Consider the following 20,150-nt stretch of genomic DNA (forward strand, 5'->3'; position numbering starts at 1 on the left):
TAGACACATGTAGCCAATCCCAACTTTATTGGACAGGGCTGCTTTATCAGTTTTAATGACTTCTACGACAGTCTTATAAATCCAAATCCCTTATCAAGTTGATTTTTTGAATTAAAACAGAATAAATCACATGGTTACTAGCAAGCTTTAATCAAGCACACTCTGTGTGTATAACACACACACATACATACATATTTTCTTTAATAGTCAATAAAATAACACCAGTGACAGTTAGCTTCCCAATTACAGTCCCTCTCTCAGTACATTAAAACACGCTGGAAAAGTGCATGGAACTGTCCACACGCAACCGAACTAAGGGTCTCAAGCCCTGAATTCACAAACCTAAAACGCTATTTTGTTTCACGCCCCAAAGTTCCATTAGTTAAGAGATGCTATTCAGACTCACTGAATACTGAATTAACTAGTGTCACGAATTGCACTTCATGAAGTATTCATGAGTTCTCAGTTAACGCTAATTAATTTTTTTAAAAGGCCTATGTTAAATGATTGCAAGACCCTGCGTGTACTGAACAAAAGTATGAAAAATTAAGGGGTCAGGAGAAAATATAATCCAAAATCATACAGTTGCATTACACGAGTTAGGAGCAGAACATTTAGCTTTTTGGTCTACGGCTTAAGTTTGTGAACGTTTAAAGAAATAAAATTTAAAAACCACTTTTTGCAAACCAGCTTTAATCAAACTGTTAGGAGCAAAGAGACGATATTTGTGCTGCTCATTTCTGTCTGCTTTTATGCACGTCAGAGGAGCGAGGATGCTTCTCCTCCAAAGGGGCTGAAACATTTACTTTTGAATGACATTTTAAAGGGAGATTATTAACAACCATGAATACCACATAATGCTTTTTTTTTTTTTTTTTTTTAGAACACTTCTATTCGGAATTATTTCTTCATATTGCAGGTGAAGAGATGTGATGAAGAAACCAGGCTATAAAAATTTGCAAGTTATTTTGAAGCTCCAAAAGAAAAAAAGCTGAGCATGCAAAACATATTCAGCAACCTTCATTGTTGGTCTAATTCAAACAGTTAACGGGAAATGTTTTTCTGGATAGGACTGAATTAAAGACAGCAACTGTGACAACCAACTGGATACAAAAAATGCCATTTTACTTAAAATCTCAAAATATTTTTTAAAGTAAAAATACATTCTTAAAGGTAAAAAAAAAAAATAATAATAGTGGTGTGGTTACCTACTCTTTCCAATATTCCCATTTAAAAAGACTTCTGTTCTATAAAGAGTCAATGAATCAGAAGGTTGTTTTAAATAACCTTAAGCTTTTAAGACAAACATTTTCTAACTGGAAATTTCAGAGGTGTGCAAACTGTAAAAATAGTATACATCTCAACTAAATATAGAAAATATTTAGTCACGAGACAGTGAAAGGAAAGGCGTGAAATTTTAAGAGCTACACATTTTCTGAACCTTCAAGGAGAAAATTCCTAATGTCAAGAGCAACCAGGAAATGAGAAGAACATGATCAAGTTTTACAAAGAACTGATAAAAACTAGTAATGTCAGTCAATTACAACTCCTATTACCTATAAGAAGAGGCTAATGTCTTAAGCCTCCTTTCTCAAAATAGACAACATGGAATATTATGTATCCATTAAAATTATATCCTTCCATATGTATTTGCATTTTCATAATATATTAAGACATTTGAAGGTATTAGATAAAAAATTATGGAACAATATACATGGCACAATTCCATTTTTACTTAAAAACAAAACGTAAACATATATGTGGGTAGAAAAAATCTGAATGGATATAAACCAAAATATGAATGGTAGTAGTAGTGATTATAAGTGACTTTTATTTTCTTTGGCACGCTTTTCTATACTGCCTAAATGTTCTCTGGTGAACGCTGTCCATTTCAAATAAAAACAACAAAGCTATTTCCATTCTACGGAAAAAAAGTCAGTGGGACTTATAACTAATATTTAAATCACATGGAAAATAGGACTTATTTGATCATAAACCTACCAGGATTCTCTTTACTGTAAAAAGACAAACACCTGTAAATGTACTGCATAAATATGCTGTAAACTATTATAAACAATTAAAGCACACTTTGCTTCATGAGATACTTATGAAAATTTCTCTGTAAACTAAATTTTCTAAGAGAAATTATATTTGAATGTGTTACTTAAATCGTATTTCAAATCCTTTTGGGTTTGTTCCCTAATTTATCTTGTGAAAATCCAGACTTTTTGCTCAAGGTGAGATTTTACTTATATTTAGCTCTGAGAAAGGAATCCATCATGCTTTAAGTAACTAAATGATCTGGAATTCTACTTACTGAAAATTAAGTATTACGATTCATACAGCCAATGTTTTACCTCTGTTTTCTGCAAACTCACTACAGGTAAGACATATTCAGGAATTTAAAAGATGAAAACATAACGTCTTTTAAGTACTGACCAGCAAGAGCCACTGCAGATAGAAACAGCTTTATTTTTTCCATTTGAGCTTCATCAAATGAACTGTTTAAATAGCACATACAAGAGCAAAAGGTACCACGTGCAAAAAAACTTGTCTTACAGTCACTGGTTTTCTTTTGGAAAAGAATACAAATTCGAACAACTTCTAATTTAAACATTTCCTAATTGTTTCCATTTTATTTCCCTTTGCTTTAAAGTTAGCATCAATAGACACATTTTAGGTAATGGGTCACCAAATTCTTTCTCATCTTTATTCATACTGAGATAATATAAAGCCTATAAAATCAAACCATATATTGTTCCAAAATCTGAAAAGGTTCATTTACATAATAGACCCCTATATGTTGAGAAACCTCACACGACTGATATTATGCAAGTTATAAAAAAAATAGGATAAACTGTTTGAAAGTAAACAATAATTTCTTATCTAAATAATTTTAATCAAATGAATATATTTATCTGATAATAGCCTCTCTCTTTTAGAATATAAAAAAGTGCTCAGATTACACTTTTAAAAATAAGATAATGAAATTCTCATCATAACCAAAATAATTTAAATAAAGACGGTAGCATGGGGAATCTCTAGTATATTCTGATCCCCAAAACAGCAAAGTAGGTACTAATTTATTTGACATCGGAAAACGATTACAGCACTAAGATTATAAATGCAAAGCTTCCAGCCTTGAAAAGATAGAAACTGTCTCTGAAAGGTTCTCATGTGTCTTTCTCTAGATGAAAGCCATTCACATAAAGTCAGATTTCTCAGCCAGATTGCTTGTCAACTGACAAAGCCAGGTCACTCTCCCTGACTGTCCTTTTTTTAGCTCACTGTCAATATTCACTCAGCTAGGACTCAGAAGAATAATTTGTCTTTTGAAAAAATTTTGCTTATTGGGATCAAAACAGGACTCTCAAAAAAAAAACAAAAAAAAAACCACATAGAATTAGCAACTGAGCAGGAGAATCTTTGCACCCGACTCTCTGGCACTCTGCCGGAGCAGACCTAGAAAGCCGCCCTTGAGGCCGGCACCACAGCCCCCAGACAGGGGTGATTAATCATCTTCCTCTGAAGGGCCCCTTTACTGAATTCTGCAGGAAGAAACCGCAGTTGTGGTAAGATTCATTTTCTCCTCACTTGATACTCCAGGGCGGATCGTCGCGGCCACCACCCTACATGCTACTCACTGAGATGAAAGGAGGTGTAAGACGCGGCTGAGGTCAGCCTGGACAACCAAACGTCGAGGGGACCGAGCGCCGGCCCCCTTGCCGACTTCGGCAACACCGGGACAACTCACGACGCTTCTGAAATCCTATCTTGAAATGTCTTTCTAATTGCAGATGTCCATAACTGATTGTTGAGAAAATAGAACGGCATGTAGAGCATAACTCTATTTATGTTAAAATTACATATGTGTGTGTGAGTGTGAGTGTGTGTGTGTGCATGTGTGTGTGTGAGAGAGAGAGAGAGAGAGAACGGCAATTCTCTGGTAATGGCAGGATTTCGGATTATTTTTACTTTCCTATTTATATTTTTCTTAATGTTTGAAATTGCTCAGTTTCATTTTTTGTAATCATAAAAAATTAAACTATCTTCATTTTAGAGGGGAAAAGAAAAAAAATATTCTACCAATTCTGAAGCCAGTTCCAAATAAAAGTCCATTAAATGCTCTTGGGAGAGACTATTCTGAAGGATAAAATTCCAGAAGAATGTAAAATCCACGCTATCGGAGAAAATGGCTCTGTTCACTACTCTAACCCCAGTTAGCACCTGCACACGGCAGGGGTTGTACACACATTCTGAATGAATACGTACAGTTTATTTGGATTGGATGTTCAGTTTCTACATGTTTGACTTTTAAAATCATTGTTTTCTAACGTTTTATTTACATTCGGTGCATTCAGAAGAAGTTTAAAATCAGCAGTGGAACTAAAACTACTAAGCTTTAGAATATGGTTTTTAAAAAGCTCAACCATACAGAATAGACGAATGGGCAAAACGGGGATTGAAAAGGATTCGATGGCTAAGCAGCTGGCAACAGAAGGTGGGGATCAGCTGAGGAAGAGCACAAGACGGTGACTCACCCCTGTCCCTCACCCTGTGCCCAACACAACTCGCCTGTAGCTGTGAACTACCATGTCTGATTCTCCCTCTTCCGCCGAGCACAGTGCCGGCCGCCTTGACGGTGGTGGACACAGGGCATCTGCTGAGTGGGCAAAGGACCAAAGCAAAGGAAGTGAGAAGGAAAGAGGGCCTGCTCTGCTTCCAATTGCGAGAGCAACGTCTCCTCTATGACACCCAAATCGGTGGGCAAGAAACGAATTATTTAGGTCGAAATGATTCCTAATCAAATGTGGCTTGTAGTATAGCTATACGAGTAATCAGATATTAACTAATTTTTAATCGATAACCAATGACAGGTGTCCTGAGTTGTAAGGAATAAAAAACTAGTGCACATTTACTTCTGATGAGGATTAGGTGAAGGCAGGAGCCAACACCTTTCTTAAAAAGCGCCATTTCTTAGAGTTTTAGAAATAGAGCAAATATTATAACTAGGATAAACATATATTTTATTGTCTAAACTGGGATGCTCAGAGTAAAAGGGAGCACTAGCAATAATTATTCTAGGCAAAAAAGAAAATCATGCCAAGACAGCAGACACGAAGAGAACCGTCCTGGGTAAACAGACATGTTTGCATTTTATTTTTCTGAATTCTCTACTGAACTACATAGCATGCGGCAGTAACCGCACAGTGAACGCTGAGTAACAAGCAGCACGGTTCTGCTCTCTTCTCAAGACTTCTAAGTGATGAAATAGACTTTCTACCTTCGTTCCCACACATAAGGTTTTTTTTTTTTTTAGCGTAAACTCACATTTTAACTGGATTTGAGGACAGTGTCTTGATTTGTCTAACAGAACAAAAAAAAGTACGACTGTAATTAAATTACTTAAGATTCGCTTATTAATTTTACTTTCCAAAATATTAACAGTAAGAAAAGCTTACCATTTCTTGTTCATAAAACCAACTTCCAAAATGATAAACCCCAAGTATAAGGCTCGGTTGTAACATTTTAAAAATCTTCATATTAACCATGAGATGCTCACAAATACATCGCCACAAAGTGTTTTAGAAAAGCCATATAACAGTCAAAATAAAAACTCAAGAGTCAAACTTGCGGACGGTTCCGGGACTCCCGGAGCGATGGGTCTGGCCGGCGCCCCTCAGCTCCTGAAAAGCAGCATGCGCTCGGCGCAGGCCTGCCCCACCAGGCTGGCGTACTGCAGCACGCTGGCCTCCTCGCTCGGGTCTCTGCGCTGCTTCTTGTACACCCCGTACGGCAGGATGGCCTTCTTGTGAAACACCTGCAATCGGTCAGGCTCCTTACTGCGACCTTCGTCCACTGCGGTAACAAAAGACACCGATTAAAAAGCAGGCACTCTTTTCATTTTCTAAGTTAAAAATACTTATTTGAAAAATTAAAATTCTCTATTAAGATGTCCTCTCTAAAACTGGGAAGCCGCACGCAAAAGAATGAAACCAGATTGGTATGTTACGTCATACGCGAAAGTTAACACAAAATAGATTTAAGACTTGAATATAAGACCTGAAACAATAAAATACACAGAAGAACACATAGGTACTGAACTTACAGACCTTGGTCTCAGAGGGGTTTTTGTGAACTTGACCCCAAAGCAAGGGAAGTAAAAGCAAAGATAAATGAATGGGACTACATCAAACTAAAAAGCTTCTGCACAGCAAAAGAAGCCATCAACGAACCAAAAAGGTAACTAAGCGAACGCGAGAAGATGTTCGCCAATGATACCTCTCATAAGGGACTAATATGCAAAATACAGAAAAAGCTCATAAAACTCAACAACAAAAGAGCAAACAATCTAATTAAAAAATGGGCAGAGGACCTGAAGAAACGCTTTTCCCAAGAAGATGGATAGAAGACGGTCAACAGGTACGTGCAAAGATACCCGACCTCACTAGCTATAGGGGAAGTGTAAACCAAAAACACGACGAGATACCACCCTGCACCTGTCAGGGTGGTCGTCAGCGATAAGACAAGAAACAACAGGAGGAGGAAGATGCAGAGGAAAGGGGCCTCCTGCCCCGCTGGCGAGGTCGCACCCTGGCGCAGCTACGACGGGAAACAGGATGGAGGTTCCTCAAAACACCAGGACGAGGGCTCCCGCCCGCCCCAGCCGTCTCTCTTCTGGGTTCTCGACCCCCCAAAGTGGAAAACGCTTATTGATAAACATATGTGTACCCCTGCAGTGCTGTTCGCTGCAGCACTAGTCACGGTGGCCAAGACAGGGAAACAGCCTAAGTGTCCCTCGACAGACGGACGGATACAGAAGTTGCACATGTACACACCGGAATATTACTCAGCCGTACCAGTGGTGAAACACTGCCATTTTCGACAACACTGGATGAATCTTGAGAGTATCATGCCAAGTGAAGTAAGTCGGGTGAAAAAGGACAAAAACCATATGATTTCACTGACACATGAAAAATAAAACAGAAAATAACAAGCGAACAAAGCAAACAAACAGACTGAGACACAGACACAGTATCGTGGTCATGGGAGGGAAGGGAGGTGGGAACGAGGGGGGTGGAGAAGGCCACACGTTTGGTGACAGAAGGAGACGACTCTGGATGGTGAGCGACGCGACATACAGATGATGCATTACAGAACCGCACCCCTGAAACGCACGTGCTATGAACCGATGTCACCCCCACGAATATCATTAAATAAAAGGCGTCCTCTCTGAGCAGGCTGTTCACACGAGGCTGAGCGGCACTACACCTCTGATACCTGCAAGAGGGGGACGGATCCCATTCTACGGACTTGTCTCGGGTGGCGGACCTCGACCACCTATGAGTGGGTGAGTTAGGCCATTCTAAAACCGACTGCGTTCTACGCCTCTTCAGAAATTTGGAGTGGGGGATGCCAGCTGATCATGCACACTTAGCCCCCCAAAAGTTATACACTGTCCGAGAAGACCACGTCCTGCCAGCGAGGACTCGGGCTGAGAAGGCACGGAGGAACGAGGAGAGTGGGGACGCCAACGTCGCCAAGGACGCGCGAGCCGGGGGCCCTCACCTCGCAGAACCGGATCTTCACTGCATCCAGGACGTATTCGCAGGGGATCGGGTGAAGTACTGAGTGGCAGGAGGGGGGCCCCCCTCAACGCTGCCGTCCCCGGGCCTGTCTGCCCTCAGCTCCACGGCCCGCCTTCTGCTCCGCTCCGTGCTGCAGGAGGCCAGGGCCGGGGCAGACCGAAACCAGGGCGTCTCGCCCCAAACCTCCCCTTCTCCTCCCCGGCTCTCTGCTCCTGAAGCTGCCGAGGTTCCCGCTTCCACTGGTGGCCCTGGCCCCTGGGCCCGCTCTTCTCCGCACTGAGGGGTGGGGGTGGCTTCCTGCGGTGCCCGGTCGCTAGGTCGCCCTCTGCCTTGCGCAGCCCCCAGCAACACCACCGCCTGTGACCACCGGCCCCCCGCGTTGGCTGTTCTCTGCTGTAAATACTTTGGCGTTCCTGGTTGGATACACCAACTTCAAAATACGTGGTTTCCTACAAATTACTTTATTCAGCTGAAGCAGAAAGCAAACATATACTGAACGTTTACCAGGTTGCCATGTCCCTTACTAGGGTAAGCGACAAGCGAAGGAAAACAGGGCAAGCAACCTGGTTCCTGCGGTCAATCTCGAACACTTACTGCGCGCACACTGCAACACAGACAACTACCCTGTCGCGTGGCTGGCAACGCCACCAGCAGGAAAAGGCGGACCGAGTGTGCTGACCGTCTACTGCAAACAGAGCCAGTCGCCACCCCGAGCACGGCTAAGGGGAGACGCGAGAACATCAGCCAAACTGCACAGAATCTAAATCTAAAACCCTGGGTTTTAAAAAACTGGAATTTTAAAGCATGTTTATATTTAACTATATAGACGGATGTTTAACAGTTTAAACCTTCATCCTAAAATATTTTAGGACAGACATCCTTGGGGATTCGAATGAACGGAACACTCTAACAAATAAAAACGTAAGACTTGATGTGCCATCCTCCTGTTTTATCTAGAACGAAATGCCACCCTCTAATTTTTATTGTTTCCTAGTATGACATATAAAAATAAAAGTAGAAGATTAGGAAAACACTCACCATTGTCTATAATCTATTGTCTACAACAAACTGTTTTAAAGTGTGTCCCTCCTATGGACTAGGAAACTCTGTACTGTTTCATTTATTAAACATATACAGTTAACCCTTGAACAATGGGGTTAGGGGGACCACCCCACCATAGTCAAAAATTCACATATAACTCTTGTCCCCTCCAAAAATAGCCTTCTTTTGACCAGAAGTCTTAAATAACATGAACAGCTGATTATCACATATATTGTATGTTATATGCAATACATACTGTATTCTTACAATAAAGATAAAAATGTTCAGAAAACCATAAGAGAAAAACATTTACAGTATTGTACTGTATCTATTGATACCATAAGTTTATGTCATCTGTTTACAAGATGTTTTATGATATAAAACACTGTAAATGTTATATATGGGTTACTCACACTGGACCTCTAAAATGAAAAGATAATGTGAAAAAGAAATTCGTATTTATTTACAGGTATAATGGAGTCATGCACTGATAACTAAGCAGCATTATGACTGTTTTATGGCGGCCTGGCCTAGGCTATCCACTGATAAATGAATCATTATAAAACCTTTATGGCACAGAGTATTACAGCCATATTCATAATACAGCATTGAAAACACTGTTACATTTTTTAAAAACCTACTTACCTGTGAGGACAGGTTGATACCGTAGCTGCCCCAATGACCAGAGAGAGGGGCGCGCCTACTACACGGGAACGCACTTCTTTGCGAGCAAAGTTATAAAACAGTACGGCAACGAGCACGTTGCTAATTTCACACTAACTGTCACTCACCGTCCGTAAGGAGCGGCTTCCACACGCGTCTTGCACACGATGAGCACTCAGGCGATGACGACGACCCAAAGCATCTCGGACAGTTCCTGCTGTGCTGCCGTTGGATTTTCACACGACACACACACAGGCACGACCACTAGTCGCTCTCGGCAAGTGGCAGCGGGTCATCACGAGGGTCTGCGAGCTGAGCGCGCCGAGAAGGAGGGCTTGGCGGTGCCGTCCCTGGCGGACGGGGTTGGGGGGAGGCAGGCGCCCCCGGTGAACTTTCCAGAAACAGGGTCATTTCAGTCTGACTCCTGTGCTTTTTATGTTTCTGCGCAGTACCGACCCTTCTACTTTTTGCTTTAATCACGAGCAGTTCTGAACACTCGGACCCCGTCCGCCAAGTCTAAGGTCAGCCTCTGCTCCGACACCGCTTCTTCCTCATGCCCCTCCTCATCCTCACCGCCCGGCACCGGTTCGGAAGCACCAGCCATGTTCGCCTCCGCCGAGTCGCCTTCCGTGAATTCCTCCCGTGTGGTGTCTATCAGCTCCAGAATTTCTCCAAGATCTATATCTTGGAAACTTCCACCCCCTCCTTTTTTTTTTTTTTTTTTTTTGCCTTATCCACTATCTCTTTCATGATTTCCTTCATTGGCTCTGCCATAAACCCTGTGAAGTCGCACACGACATCTGGACTCGGTTTCCTCCAGCAGGGATTTACGGCCGGGGCTCGATGGCTTCCATGGCGACGGCACCTGCCGTGGTGTGCTCCCTCCGGCCCTTCGCGACGTTCCATCAGGGGTCTCCTCCGGTGAGCACGGCCCTCTCCAGAGAGCCCACCCTGTGTGACGAGCCCTAAAAGTCCTCATGAGCCTGAGCCAGAGGCTGCATTAGAGACACTGTCTCCGGGGGCAAGCTGACCAATTCAGCGCTTTCGGTGCTGAACTCGTGGGGGTCTGGGCGGCCACAGGCACCATCCAACATCAGAACTTTAAAAGGCAGTCAGTCCCTCACTGGCCATTCCTGATTTCAGAAACGAAGCATCAGTGGAACAAATCCAGAAAAAGGCTTCTCCCTGTCCAGGCTTCTTGGTGTACTACCAGCGTCTGGCAGGTGGCTGTCTTTTCTCTTCAAGGCTCGGGGGCCAGCAGCTTTATAGAGGAGGCCGTCCTGATCACACACCCGGCTGCATCTGCACAAAACAGCGGAGTGAGACTAACCTTCCTGCCTTCAAGCCTGGTGCTTGCTTCTCTTCCTTACCAATCTATGCCCTTTGTGGCTCTTCCCCCCAGCCCCCCGGAACAGGGCACTTTTGTCTGCATTAAAGGCCTGCTCAGGCAGACATCCTTTCTCAGTGATTTTCTCAATGTCGTCTGGGAACTTGTCTGCTGCCCCTTGGTCAGTAGAAGCTGCTACTTCTGTTATCTCGTCTTCATTTTTCAAGCCGAACCTCTTTCTAACATGACCAAACCATCCTTTGCTGGTGTTAAATTCTCCAACTTTAGATCCTTCTCCTACCATTTGCTTTATGTTGCCACATGATGATGTCTTTTTCTTGAACCATATTAGAGTCCAAAGACTGGGCCTTTCCTAGAGCAATCCTGAGCCCACATAAAAGCTACATTTTCAGTAGGCAATAAAAAGGTATTTTGCAAGAAGTGCAAGGTTTTTGCACCTGCTGGTGTAGCGGCCATGATAACTTCACAAATTTCCTCATCCCCCCCGCCCCTCCACAATGGTCCTTATACTGGATTCGTTTATCTTGAAGTGGGCAACTGCGGCTGCGGACCTTGAGCTCCACAACTATCAAGCAACTCAACTTGTAACGTCACGACTTTTCTGTTTCTTGGGAGCACTTCAAGCATTACTACTAGTGGCAATTCGTGTCAGTCCCATGGTGTTACTCAGGGTAGCACACTAAACACGATGAGAAACACTTGAGAACCACAAGATCATTTTGTACTTGGACACACGATTTACTAGAGAGACAAACTGCGCAGATGATGGCTTTTTAAGCAGTAACTCACAACACCTGAGCTCACCATGAGGCAACAGGAGGCGGCCATGACATTAATACAGTACTATAGCATGAGATTATTAGTTAATTTTATGCAGTTATGATTTAATAATGCATCTTTACATTTGTTTATATTTTTCTTGAAAGCAAATGGTGCTACCACATACAGTCTGTGTCTAAGTTTGATATATTTTAACAATATTTTTGTAATAGATTTGTGTACATTTTATGGCAGTAAATGACAAAATAGACAAGTATCTATATATATACATTTTATGCATTCATATATTTTTCTTAATTTCTTTCTATTTCTAGGCTATATGGTTTATCTCCAAGTTTTTCAAATTGTCACAAATCTCTAAAATATTTTCTGATATTTTTATTGAAAAATATCCACATATAAGTGGACCCACACAGTTCAAACCCATGTTGTTTAAGGGTCGAATGCACTTCATTTTTATTTATTAAGATTAGAGAAAGGCTTCAAAATTATATGCAAATCAAATTTTTGGCCAGCACAAGTTTCAAACACCAAATTCCAAATTGGCTTGTGATGCTACTTATGTCCACATATATCTGAGTCACCTGAAATTTCTAAATGAATTTATAGCATTTTCAGAGGCTATAGAAATTAATCAAGTTCAAATTTTCTTTTTATTCTAAATAAAAAGCCTTTGTATCCGGATCAAAGTAATCAAATGCACAACATACTTAAGTAGGTTATCAACCAGCTATTCACATAATTACAAAGTGGCAAGAGTGATTTTCAAAACACTCTCCTCTTTCTCTTCTTCTTAACACATCCTTGCCATTGGAGATGTAAGCATGTTTGGTCTCAGTGTGCAAACGCTTGGGAAGTTCATGAAGTCGTTACTGTTCTTTAATTTTACAAATAATGTGGTGCTGAGTCTATCATCAACTCACCAATTATGCTGAGATTTAACTGAAACTTTGCATTAATTTATTGAAAAACAAATTAGTTTTCTTAATGACCCTATATTCTTAAGTTTCCCATTATCACACGAGGACTTTAGTTGTTTTTTTTTTTAAAAAAAGGCACAGAGATTAAAAAGTAACACTAAAGCATTCTCTCTCCCACCTAAGAAAACTTAAATTGCAATCCAAACTAGGAATATAAATTTCGAATTCTGCCTACCCAAAGATACCAAATTATCAATCTAAAATTGCTAGTACTTTAGAAAAAAGGAAAGAGCTCAACAAGCCATACAATAAGAGGATCAAAGGAAAGATACACTATAAAAATTTTAAAACTTGGTATTTCAATAACTTGAACTAACAACAAAATTTCTGGGAATTAGTCATCTATGAAATTACTGAATACTCAATAATAAGCATATTGATTTTATTTTATATCTTTTAAAATTATAAAACTGTTTGCTACAAAACTCAAATAATAGAAATAAAGAGAAATTAATGTCGACCCCCCATAACAGAATCCTTTCTCCCATCTCTCTCCTTATTGCCCCACCAGACTTCCAACCAAGTTACCAGTGTTTAACAATTTATAAGATGCATTTAAATATTCAAATACAGTATTTTGAATCACATTCTTGCCATACCTTAAATTAAGGCCAGAAAATCAAAGCAATCACCCTTTCAAATGGGTATATTGTATTAAGTTCAGAAACCACTGATTATCATTGTAGGTAAAATAATACATTCTGTTTTCTGGGCTTAGCAGCCTGCAGTTTTATAATCATTAGTTACATTCACAATTAAGGCAGACTCTCATTCTTAGCACACTCTACACAATAATTAATTTTAAAACCAACTTAAAAGTTAAACAACAACGAAAAATTCTACCAGAGACTTAAAAATACTGAAAATAAATTAGTTATGATTTATTTACTAATTCTACCAGAGACTTAAAAATACTGAAAATAAATTAGTTATGATTTATTTACTAAATAAATACTTCCTAAATCCTCACAAAACCCTCTGTAATCATATCATAGCTTGCTTGATGAATGTCCTCGGCCTACAGACAAAAATCCACATGGCTAGACCCGCAGAGCACAGCAGGCCTCCTCCTGAGAGGACCTTCCAGATGACAGAAATATAAGCCATTCTGAGACTAAAGCCCCTTTGCCATCTCAGCTAAGGAAAACTGCCAGCTCATCGAGATGTCTGCGCGGTGTCTGCCGACGAGAACTTCTCCCATCTCCTTTTTCTCTGACGTATCACAATTTAATTTCATGCAGTAAAAAACCAAAGGCAATCCTGCAAACACTCTTCTCTGACATAAGCGTTTGATCACTAGTGATACAAATATGCTGTCAACTCGATGATGTTTTAATCTTCAGGGGAAACTCTGGTGGGAAACAGCTGCTTGATTTTCCGACTTTTTATTCACAGGAGATGAACTGCGCGTTACAGGTACTTTCAAAGGAAAAACTATCTTGAGACCAAAGCTTTACTTCTTATGGGGATTTAACTCATTCGTTATTCTTATGGAGACTTTGTAACTTCTGGGCTTTCCAGAAAAGAATGAAGTAGTCTATTTCCTTAACTTCATTATTTATTACTATAGCCTTAAATAAGCGTGAAAATAAATTACATACTTCACAGTTTCTCATGAAGACAGCTGTATAAATGGCAGACACAGTAAAGTTAAGGAAGCTAAATATACTTGGGCCAAAGTGTGATATGACGAGAATTTGAAATTTTGAAATAAATGCATGATAAAACTAAACTCTGCAATCAAGCTCAACTCTGAAAGATGGAGTCAAATACGATTTAGAGGATTTTACAGAAGGTATTAACAAATGTTTTGAACACCATGGGGGAGAGAGAATGGGGCAGATGGGGAGAAACTGTGACAGGAAGCTCTAGTACGGGACAGCAAAAGGTTGGCAAGGGATGCATAACAGTTATGACGAAGATAACTGAGCTCAATCAGCTAATTCTTCAAGATCATTTACTTTAGGAATCCATCAGGAAGAAGTACTACTCATTTTCCTATTCTATAAGGAATATTTTTGCAAGTAATCTCAGAATATTTTTTGGTAAAAATAAAAACTAAAAAAAATCTAAATTTAGCTCATTTGTAAGATATCATTTAATAACAGTTTTATTGAAATACAATTCTCCTACCACACAATTCATCCACTTAAAGTGTACAAATCTATGGTTTTTAGTGTATACACTGTTGTGCAATCACTACGACAATTTTAGATAACTGTCAGCGTCCCACAGAGACACCCCTTACCTATTTTCAGTTACACCCCATCTCCTCCCAACTTCCTGAGCCCTAAGCAACACCACTCTCCTTTCTATCTCTATGGAATCATATATGTGACTTTTGTGACTGATTTCTTTCACTCAGCCCAATGTTTTCAAGATTCACCCACATTGTAGTATGTATCAGAACTTCATTCCTTTTCATTGCCAAATAATATACCATTGTATGAATATACTGCTATTTAATCATTCAGCAGTTGATGACATTTGGGGTACTTACACCCTTAAACGATTATGAATAATGTAACAACCCTTCATGTACAAGGTTTTGTGTTTTCACTTCTCTTGGATCTATACCCAGAAGTGAAACTGTTGGGTCATATGATGACTCTATGCTGAACCCACCCAGGAACTGCCAGACTGTTTTCTGAAGTGGTGCACCGTTTCAGACTACCGTGGCATGACAGCTTGAATTTCTTCACCTCATCAATGCTACTTATTATGTCTTTTTGATTATAGCCACCCTAGTATGAAGTGGTATCTTACTGTGGTTTCGATTTGTATTTCCCTGACAATTAATGAGTCTCTTTTCATGCTTACTGGCCATTCATATATATATCCTCTGTGGAAAAAAAAGTCTGTTCAAATAATTTGCCCGTTTTCAAACTGGGCTGTCTTTTTATTGAGTTGTAAGAGTTCGTTATATATTCTAGATACTAGATCCTTATCAGATATATGATCTGCAAATGCATTCTCCCATTATCTGGACCGAGTTTTTACTTTTGTTGATGGCATCTTTAGAAGTATAAAACTTAAATTTTGATGAAGTCTAATTTATGTTTTTCTTTTGTTGCTTGTGCTTTTGGTGCCGTATCTGAGAAACCACTGCCTAATCCAAGGTCGTGAAGATTTACTCTTTATTACCTTTTTAAAAAGAGTTTTATGGTTTTAGCTCTTACATTTAGTCCCAATCCATTTGACTTAACTTGTGTACATAGGGTGAAACAGGGAACCAATCTAATTCTTTGCATGTGGATATCCAGTTGATCCAGGACCATTTGTTGAAAAGATTATTCCTCCCCCACTGAATTATCTCAGTATCGTTTTTGAAAACCAAATGACCATAAGTATTAGAGTTTATTTTTGGACTCTCAAATCTAGTCTATCGATATGTCTGTTGTCTACATACCTGAGCAGTCTTAACTTTATTAGTCTTTTTTAGGATTGTTTGGGCTAATTTGGCTTTTAAACTTTTCATGTGAATTTTATGATCAACTGTTGATTTTTGCAAAGAAGCCAGTTTGCATTTTAATAGGGATTGCATTTAATCTGTAGTTCAATTTGAGTATTGCCATCTTAACAATATTAAATCCTTTAACCCATAAACATGCAAGATTTTTACAAATACTTAGGTCATCTATAATTTCTTTTAATATTTTTCATTTTCAGAATAAAAATTTTATACTGATGTTAGAGCTATTCCTAACAATTCTATTCCTTTTGATGCTATTATAAATAAAATTGTTTAATTTTATTTTTAGACTGCTCACTGTAAGTATATCGAAGTAAAATTAATTTTTGTGTATTGATCTCTTACCCAGCAGCCTTGCTGAACCTGTCTATCAATTCTGATAGTTACTTAGCACTTTAGAATTTTCTACATACAAGATAATGCTACCTCCAAATTAAGGTAGGCTTCTTTTTCAATTTGGATGCTTTTAATTTCATTTTCTTGTCAAAATGCCCTGGCAAAAAACATTATTTTTTGAGGGGGAAAAAAACTATGTGATTTTGTTAAATCTGTGACATGATGTTGACCACAAAAACACAACTCTGGGCTCCCAGAAACCATGCAACAAAACATAAGACATAACTCACCAGGATCATTCTACCCAGAAAGAACTTCAGATTCCTTTTAATATTATGGTCATCTGGGATCTAAATCCTATAAAAGGTCAGCAGAGGAAAGCAGGAAAAGCCAGACCCATAGTTGGTTGCACACAAACCACGCGGACTCTACCTCCAGCCTCCGCACACCGCGGAGAGGACTTGTCAATACTGGTTATCTGAGAAAAATGCTACGAAAAACCCTCTTCCGATGATGAAGACGGCTGCAGTCCCTCACACTACTACCCTAGGTGTCTGACCCTTCGGTCCTCTCAGATCCTCCGCACTTCACCATTAACGTTCACCCCGCAGAAGGCTGCATTTAAGAACTGACCGCAACATAATGAAAGGCACGTAAATTCAAACATGCGAAACGCGTCGTTACAAAAGTCCCCAATGGGGAGCTGGCCTGGTCTGCAAGGCTGCGTGGTGTGCAGGGCGCCGGCTGGGGCCACAGCCACGGTGGCTGACGGCTCCCAGGACTCGGCCATTTCTGGCCTGCGTGGCTGAGATCAGTTAAGTACAGGGAACTGACCATACAAATAAACACACCGAGAAAAGTGGGAGTCGGCCTTCTTTCTCAGAGAAGGGAGGGACGAGTGAGAGGGAGAAGACGCAACCAATTCTGCTGTTAGGCTCCAGCTGGAAGCGCGGTGGGAATCATGGCCGTGCACGTCGCACGGGCATGGAGATGCACAAGTAGACGTGAGTGCGTGTGAGCGTGCGTGTGTGTGCGCGCGCGTGTGCAAGCACATGGATTTCCAAATCTGCTAAGAGGTCTTGGGAGCAATGCAGTCTCAGTGACAATGAACACACTTACTGCCCAGGTCTTGTTTTCCAAATATTACTGTACGAAAAGGGGCTCGGGCTCCTTGGAGAAGCGCCTGGTTAGGAGCTGGCTCAGGGAAAGTACAAGATGAGCCTGGAACAGTGTGTGCCAGAAGGGAAGCAAATGCTCAAAGAATGATGGGGCATGTCAAAAGAATACAGGAGTCACCTTGAAAAGGTTCCTACTGGCCAAATCAGAGACAATCTGAGCATTCAAAATAAATCCTGAGAGTAATGGATTATATAATACACTGCTAAGACAGAATTCCACATGTCCACACGGATATAAACGGGGAGAAGGGACTGCTCCTTCTTACGGTAGAATGCCAGCTAACGAACGACAAGGAATGATGGCATTAGAAAATCGTCATTTAGCTACAGTCTCGGTAACAAATGATCCGAACAACTAGTAGATGTGTTTGATAAAATATAATATTTACATTGTCTCAAAGTATCTCTCTATAAAATATTATTAACTTACAAAAACAGTTATTAACTTTACAATAAAGACACTTGGAATATATTACTTTACCTAGTAATACACATTCCAGTCTCTAGCAGTGAGACAAACTGACAGCGTCTTCCTCAGATAATTCGATCAGAACACAGCATCGCTTCTAAGATATTCTTGCTTAAACTATATTATCCAAATGAAATTATAAAGAAACATCTGATGAAATTAAGGAATATCCTGCAAAGTAACTGGGCTGTATTCTTCAAAACATAAAGTCACGAAAGACAAGGACATACTAAGGAGCTGCTCCAGACAAGACAATAAAGGCAACATATGGTCCATCAACTCTGTCTGGATCAGAAAGAAGGGAAAAGGGGTGTGTGTGTGTGTGTGTGTGTGTGAGAGAGAGAGAGAGAGAGAGAGAGGGAGAGAGAGAGAGAGAGAGAGAGAGAGAGAGAGAGGGAGAGAGAGAGAGATGGGGGAGAGAAAGAGAGAGACAGAGAGACAGACAGACAGATACACACACACACACACACACACACACACACACACACGGAGGGAGGGAGGGAGGACATTACTGAGAGAAATCTGTGGCGTTGGAATGGGGTCTGTGGTTAGATGGCAGTAATACGTCAATACTTCTTCCCTGCTTTTGATGCTATACTATGGTTATGTAGGAAAGTGTCCTTGTTTTCAGGCAATACACACTGAAATATTTAAAAATAATGGCACAACATATCTGCGACTTACGTGCACTTGGTTCAGTGAAAAATAGAGTCAAGGGAGAAAACACTAAGGCCAATGTGGCAACGTTAACCAGGAAAGCCTGGTGAAGGGTAGAAGGTCTTTGTGTTACTCTTAGAGTTTTTCCGTAAACTTGAAATTATTTCAAAATAAAAAGCTAACAAATGGTAGACTATTTTCTCCAGTCTCCCTTCAGTTTCCCTCATGCTTGTGTGTTTCTGGAACCCGAGCATTACACCTTCATACTTCTGTCATTGTTAAATTTTGCTCTGACATAATTCCTGTCACTCCAGCCTACTGAGGCATTTTCATAGTGTTTCTTTTCTTCTGACGTGTTAGAGATCCTTACCAGCTTCACGGAATATAGAAATTTAGATATCAAGATAACAATAAAAACCTTGAGTCCCGAAAAAAAAGGCCAAAGAAAAGGTAATATTAACTACAAGTCAGTATTTAACATGGATAACTGATAATTCTTATTATCAAACACACTGAATCAGTTCATCTTAGGATCTATGATGTTCAGTTGGTTTGACAAATTAGTATTTTTTAATCAATAGCTTTAAATTCTCCCATGTGGACCACTCCCGAAAACTATTACCGTGATATAACAGGTAATCTCATTGGTAATGTCACTGAAAATTCCATTTTCAATAAAAGTTAGCCACGATTCTAATTTCCAAATAGTGAATTTGGCATTGGGATGACTTTGATGCCAAGGAAGTTAAACTAGAGAAATCTAAAAGTGCCTTTAAGCAGTAAAACCTTTGAGAATGTCCTGTGGACAAAATCAAATTAGAAATTATAGTATTCACCTGAGAGGCATATACAAATTCACTTTTCTTTGCCAAAGATCTCAGTCCAGAAATCTAGTCTCTTCCCCATTCTTGGCCTCGGCCCACTTTGCATATAATCTCTGCAGATTACCATATCTCCGGTAATCAACTTTTCTCTTTGGTAGTTTCTTTCCACTAACTTTCACAAAGTCTAAGACTGCCATCTGGCACCAACAAACCAAATTCTCTGTGACCGCCTACTTACCCTCCAGTTACCTTACTCTACTTTTCTCTCCTTCTTTAAAGAGTATTTCTTTGAGGGCCTTTCCTCACCGCCTCCCACACACTCCACAATCTAGTTCAATGTGTATCTTGGCTCGGTCACCTTCGCTCTATTCCTAAGGTCAAAGGGTCTCCTTGTTCTTTAATACAATGAGCACATTTCAGTCTTCATCACCCTCGGCAAAATGTAAACTCAGAGGGTCACTTCCTCCTCCTCCAACCCGCTCTGCCTCGGGCTTTCCTGATGCTACTCGTCCTGGCTACGCTCTTAGCACCGGCGCACGTCTGTCCATGACTATCACGCACGGAGGGAGTTGCAGGCTTCTGTTCCAGGCCATCGTCTCTCCTTGCTCTACCCTTTCTCCTTAAGAAATTTCATCCCTGTCTATAGGTTTAATTACCACCTTTAAGCCTGACCTCCAAATGCTCAGGTCCAGCCTGAATCTTGCCCCTGAGCCTCAGGAGATTTGACAACACCTTACGGCTGAGGGCAGGACGCCAGAGCATACGACTTGCCTTTCAGAGGACAAGTTCACATTATCCTGGTTAGAGCAATCC

At 40.4% G+C, this 20,150-nt stretch overlaps 1 protein-coding gene and 1 long non-coding RNA gene across 8 annotated transcripts in view; both read right to left on the reverse strand.

Moving 5' to 3' along the window:
• Positions 1-1,711: 1,711 nt before the first annotated feature.
• ATE1 (arginyltransferase 1) overlaps positions 1,712-20,150 on the reverse strand; it is a 120,614-nt gene continuing 102,175 nt past the window's right edge. For 5 of the 7 annotated variants that reach the window (XM_016149091.2, XM_016149090.2, XM_016149089.2 and 2 more), the window contains one exon: positions 1,712-5,859. In XM_016149091.2, coding sequence (XP_016004577.1) covers positions 5,681-5,859 — 179 coding nt within the window. In that variant the 3' untranslated portion in view covers positions 1,712-5,680. Of the gene's footprint in view, positions 10,596-20,150 lie in introns of all 7 variants that reach the window. The other 2 variants (XM_036223641.1, XM_016149092.2) reach the window with 1 other exon arrangement.
• On the reverse strand, positions 12,458-18,202 carry LOC118603996. Its single transcript, XR_004951583.1, has 2 exons — positions 13,346-18,202; positions 12,458-13,295 (listed from the first exon to the last, which is right to left on the reverse strand). It is a non-coding gene; the product is annotated as an uncharacterized LOC118603996 (long non-coding RNA).

Source organism: Rousettus aegyptiacus, unplaced genomic scaffold (genome assembly GCF_014176215.1).
Source record: "Rousettus aegyptiacus isolate mRouAeg1 unplaced genomic scaffold, mRouAeg1.p scaffold_m13_p_6, whole genome shotgun sequence".
In the NCBI taxonomy this organism is placed as follows: Eukaryota; Metazoa; Chordata; class Mammalia; order Chiroptera; family Pteropodidae; genus Rousettus; species Rousettus aegyptiacus.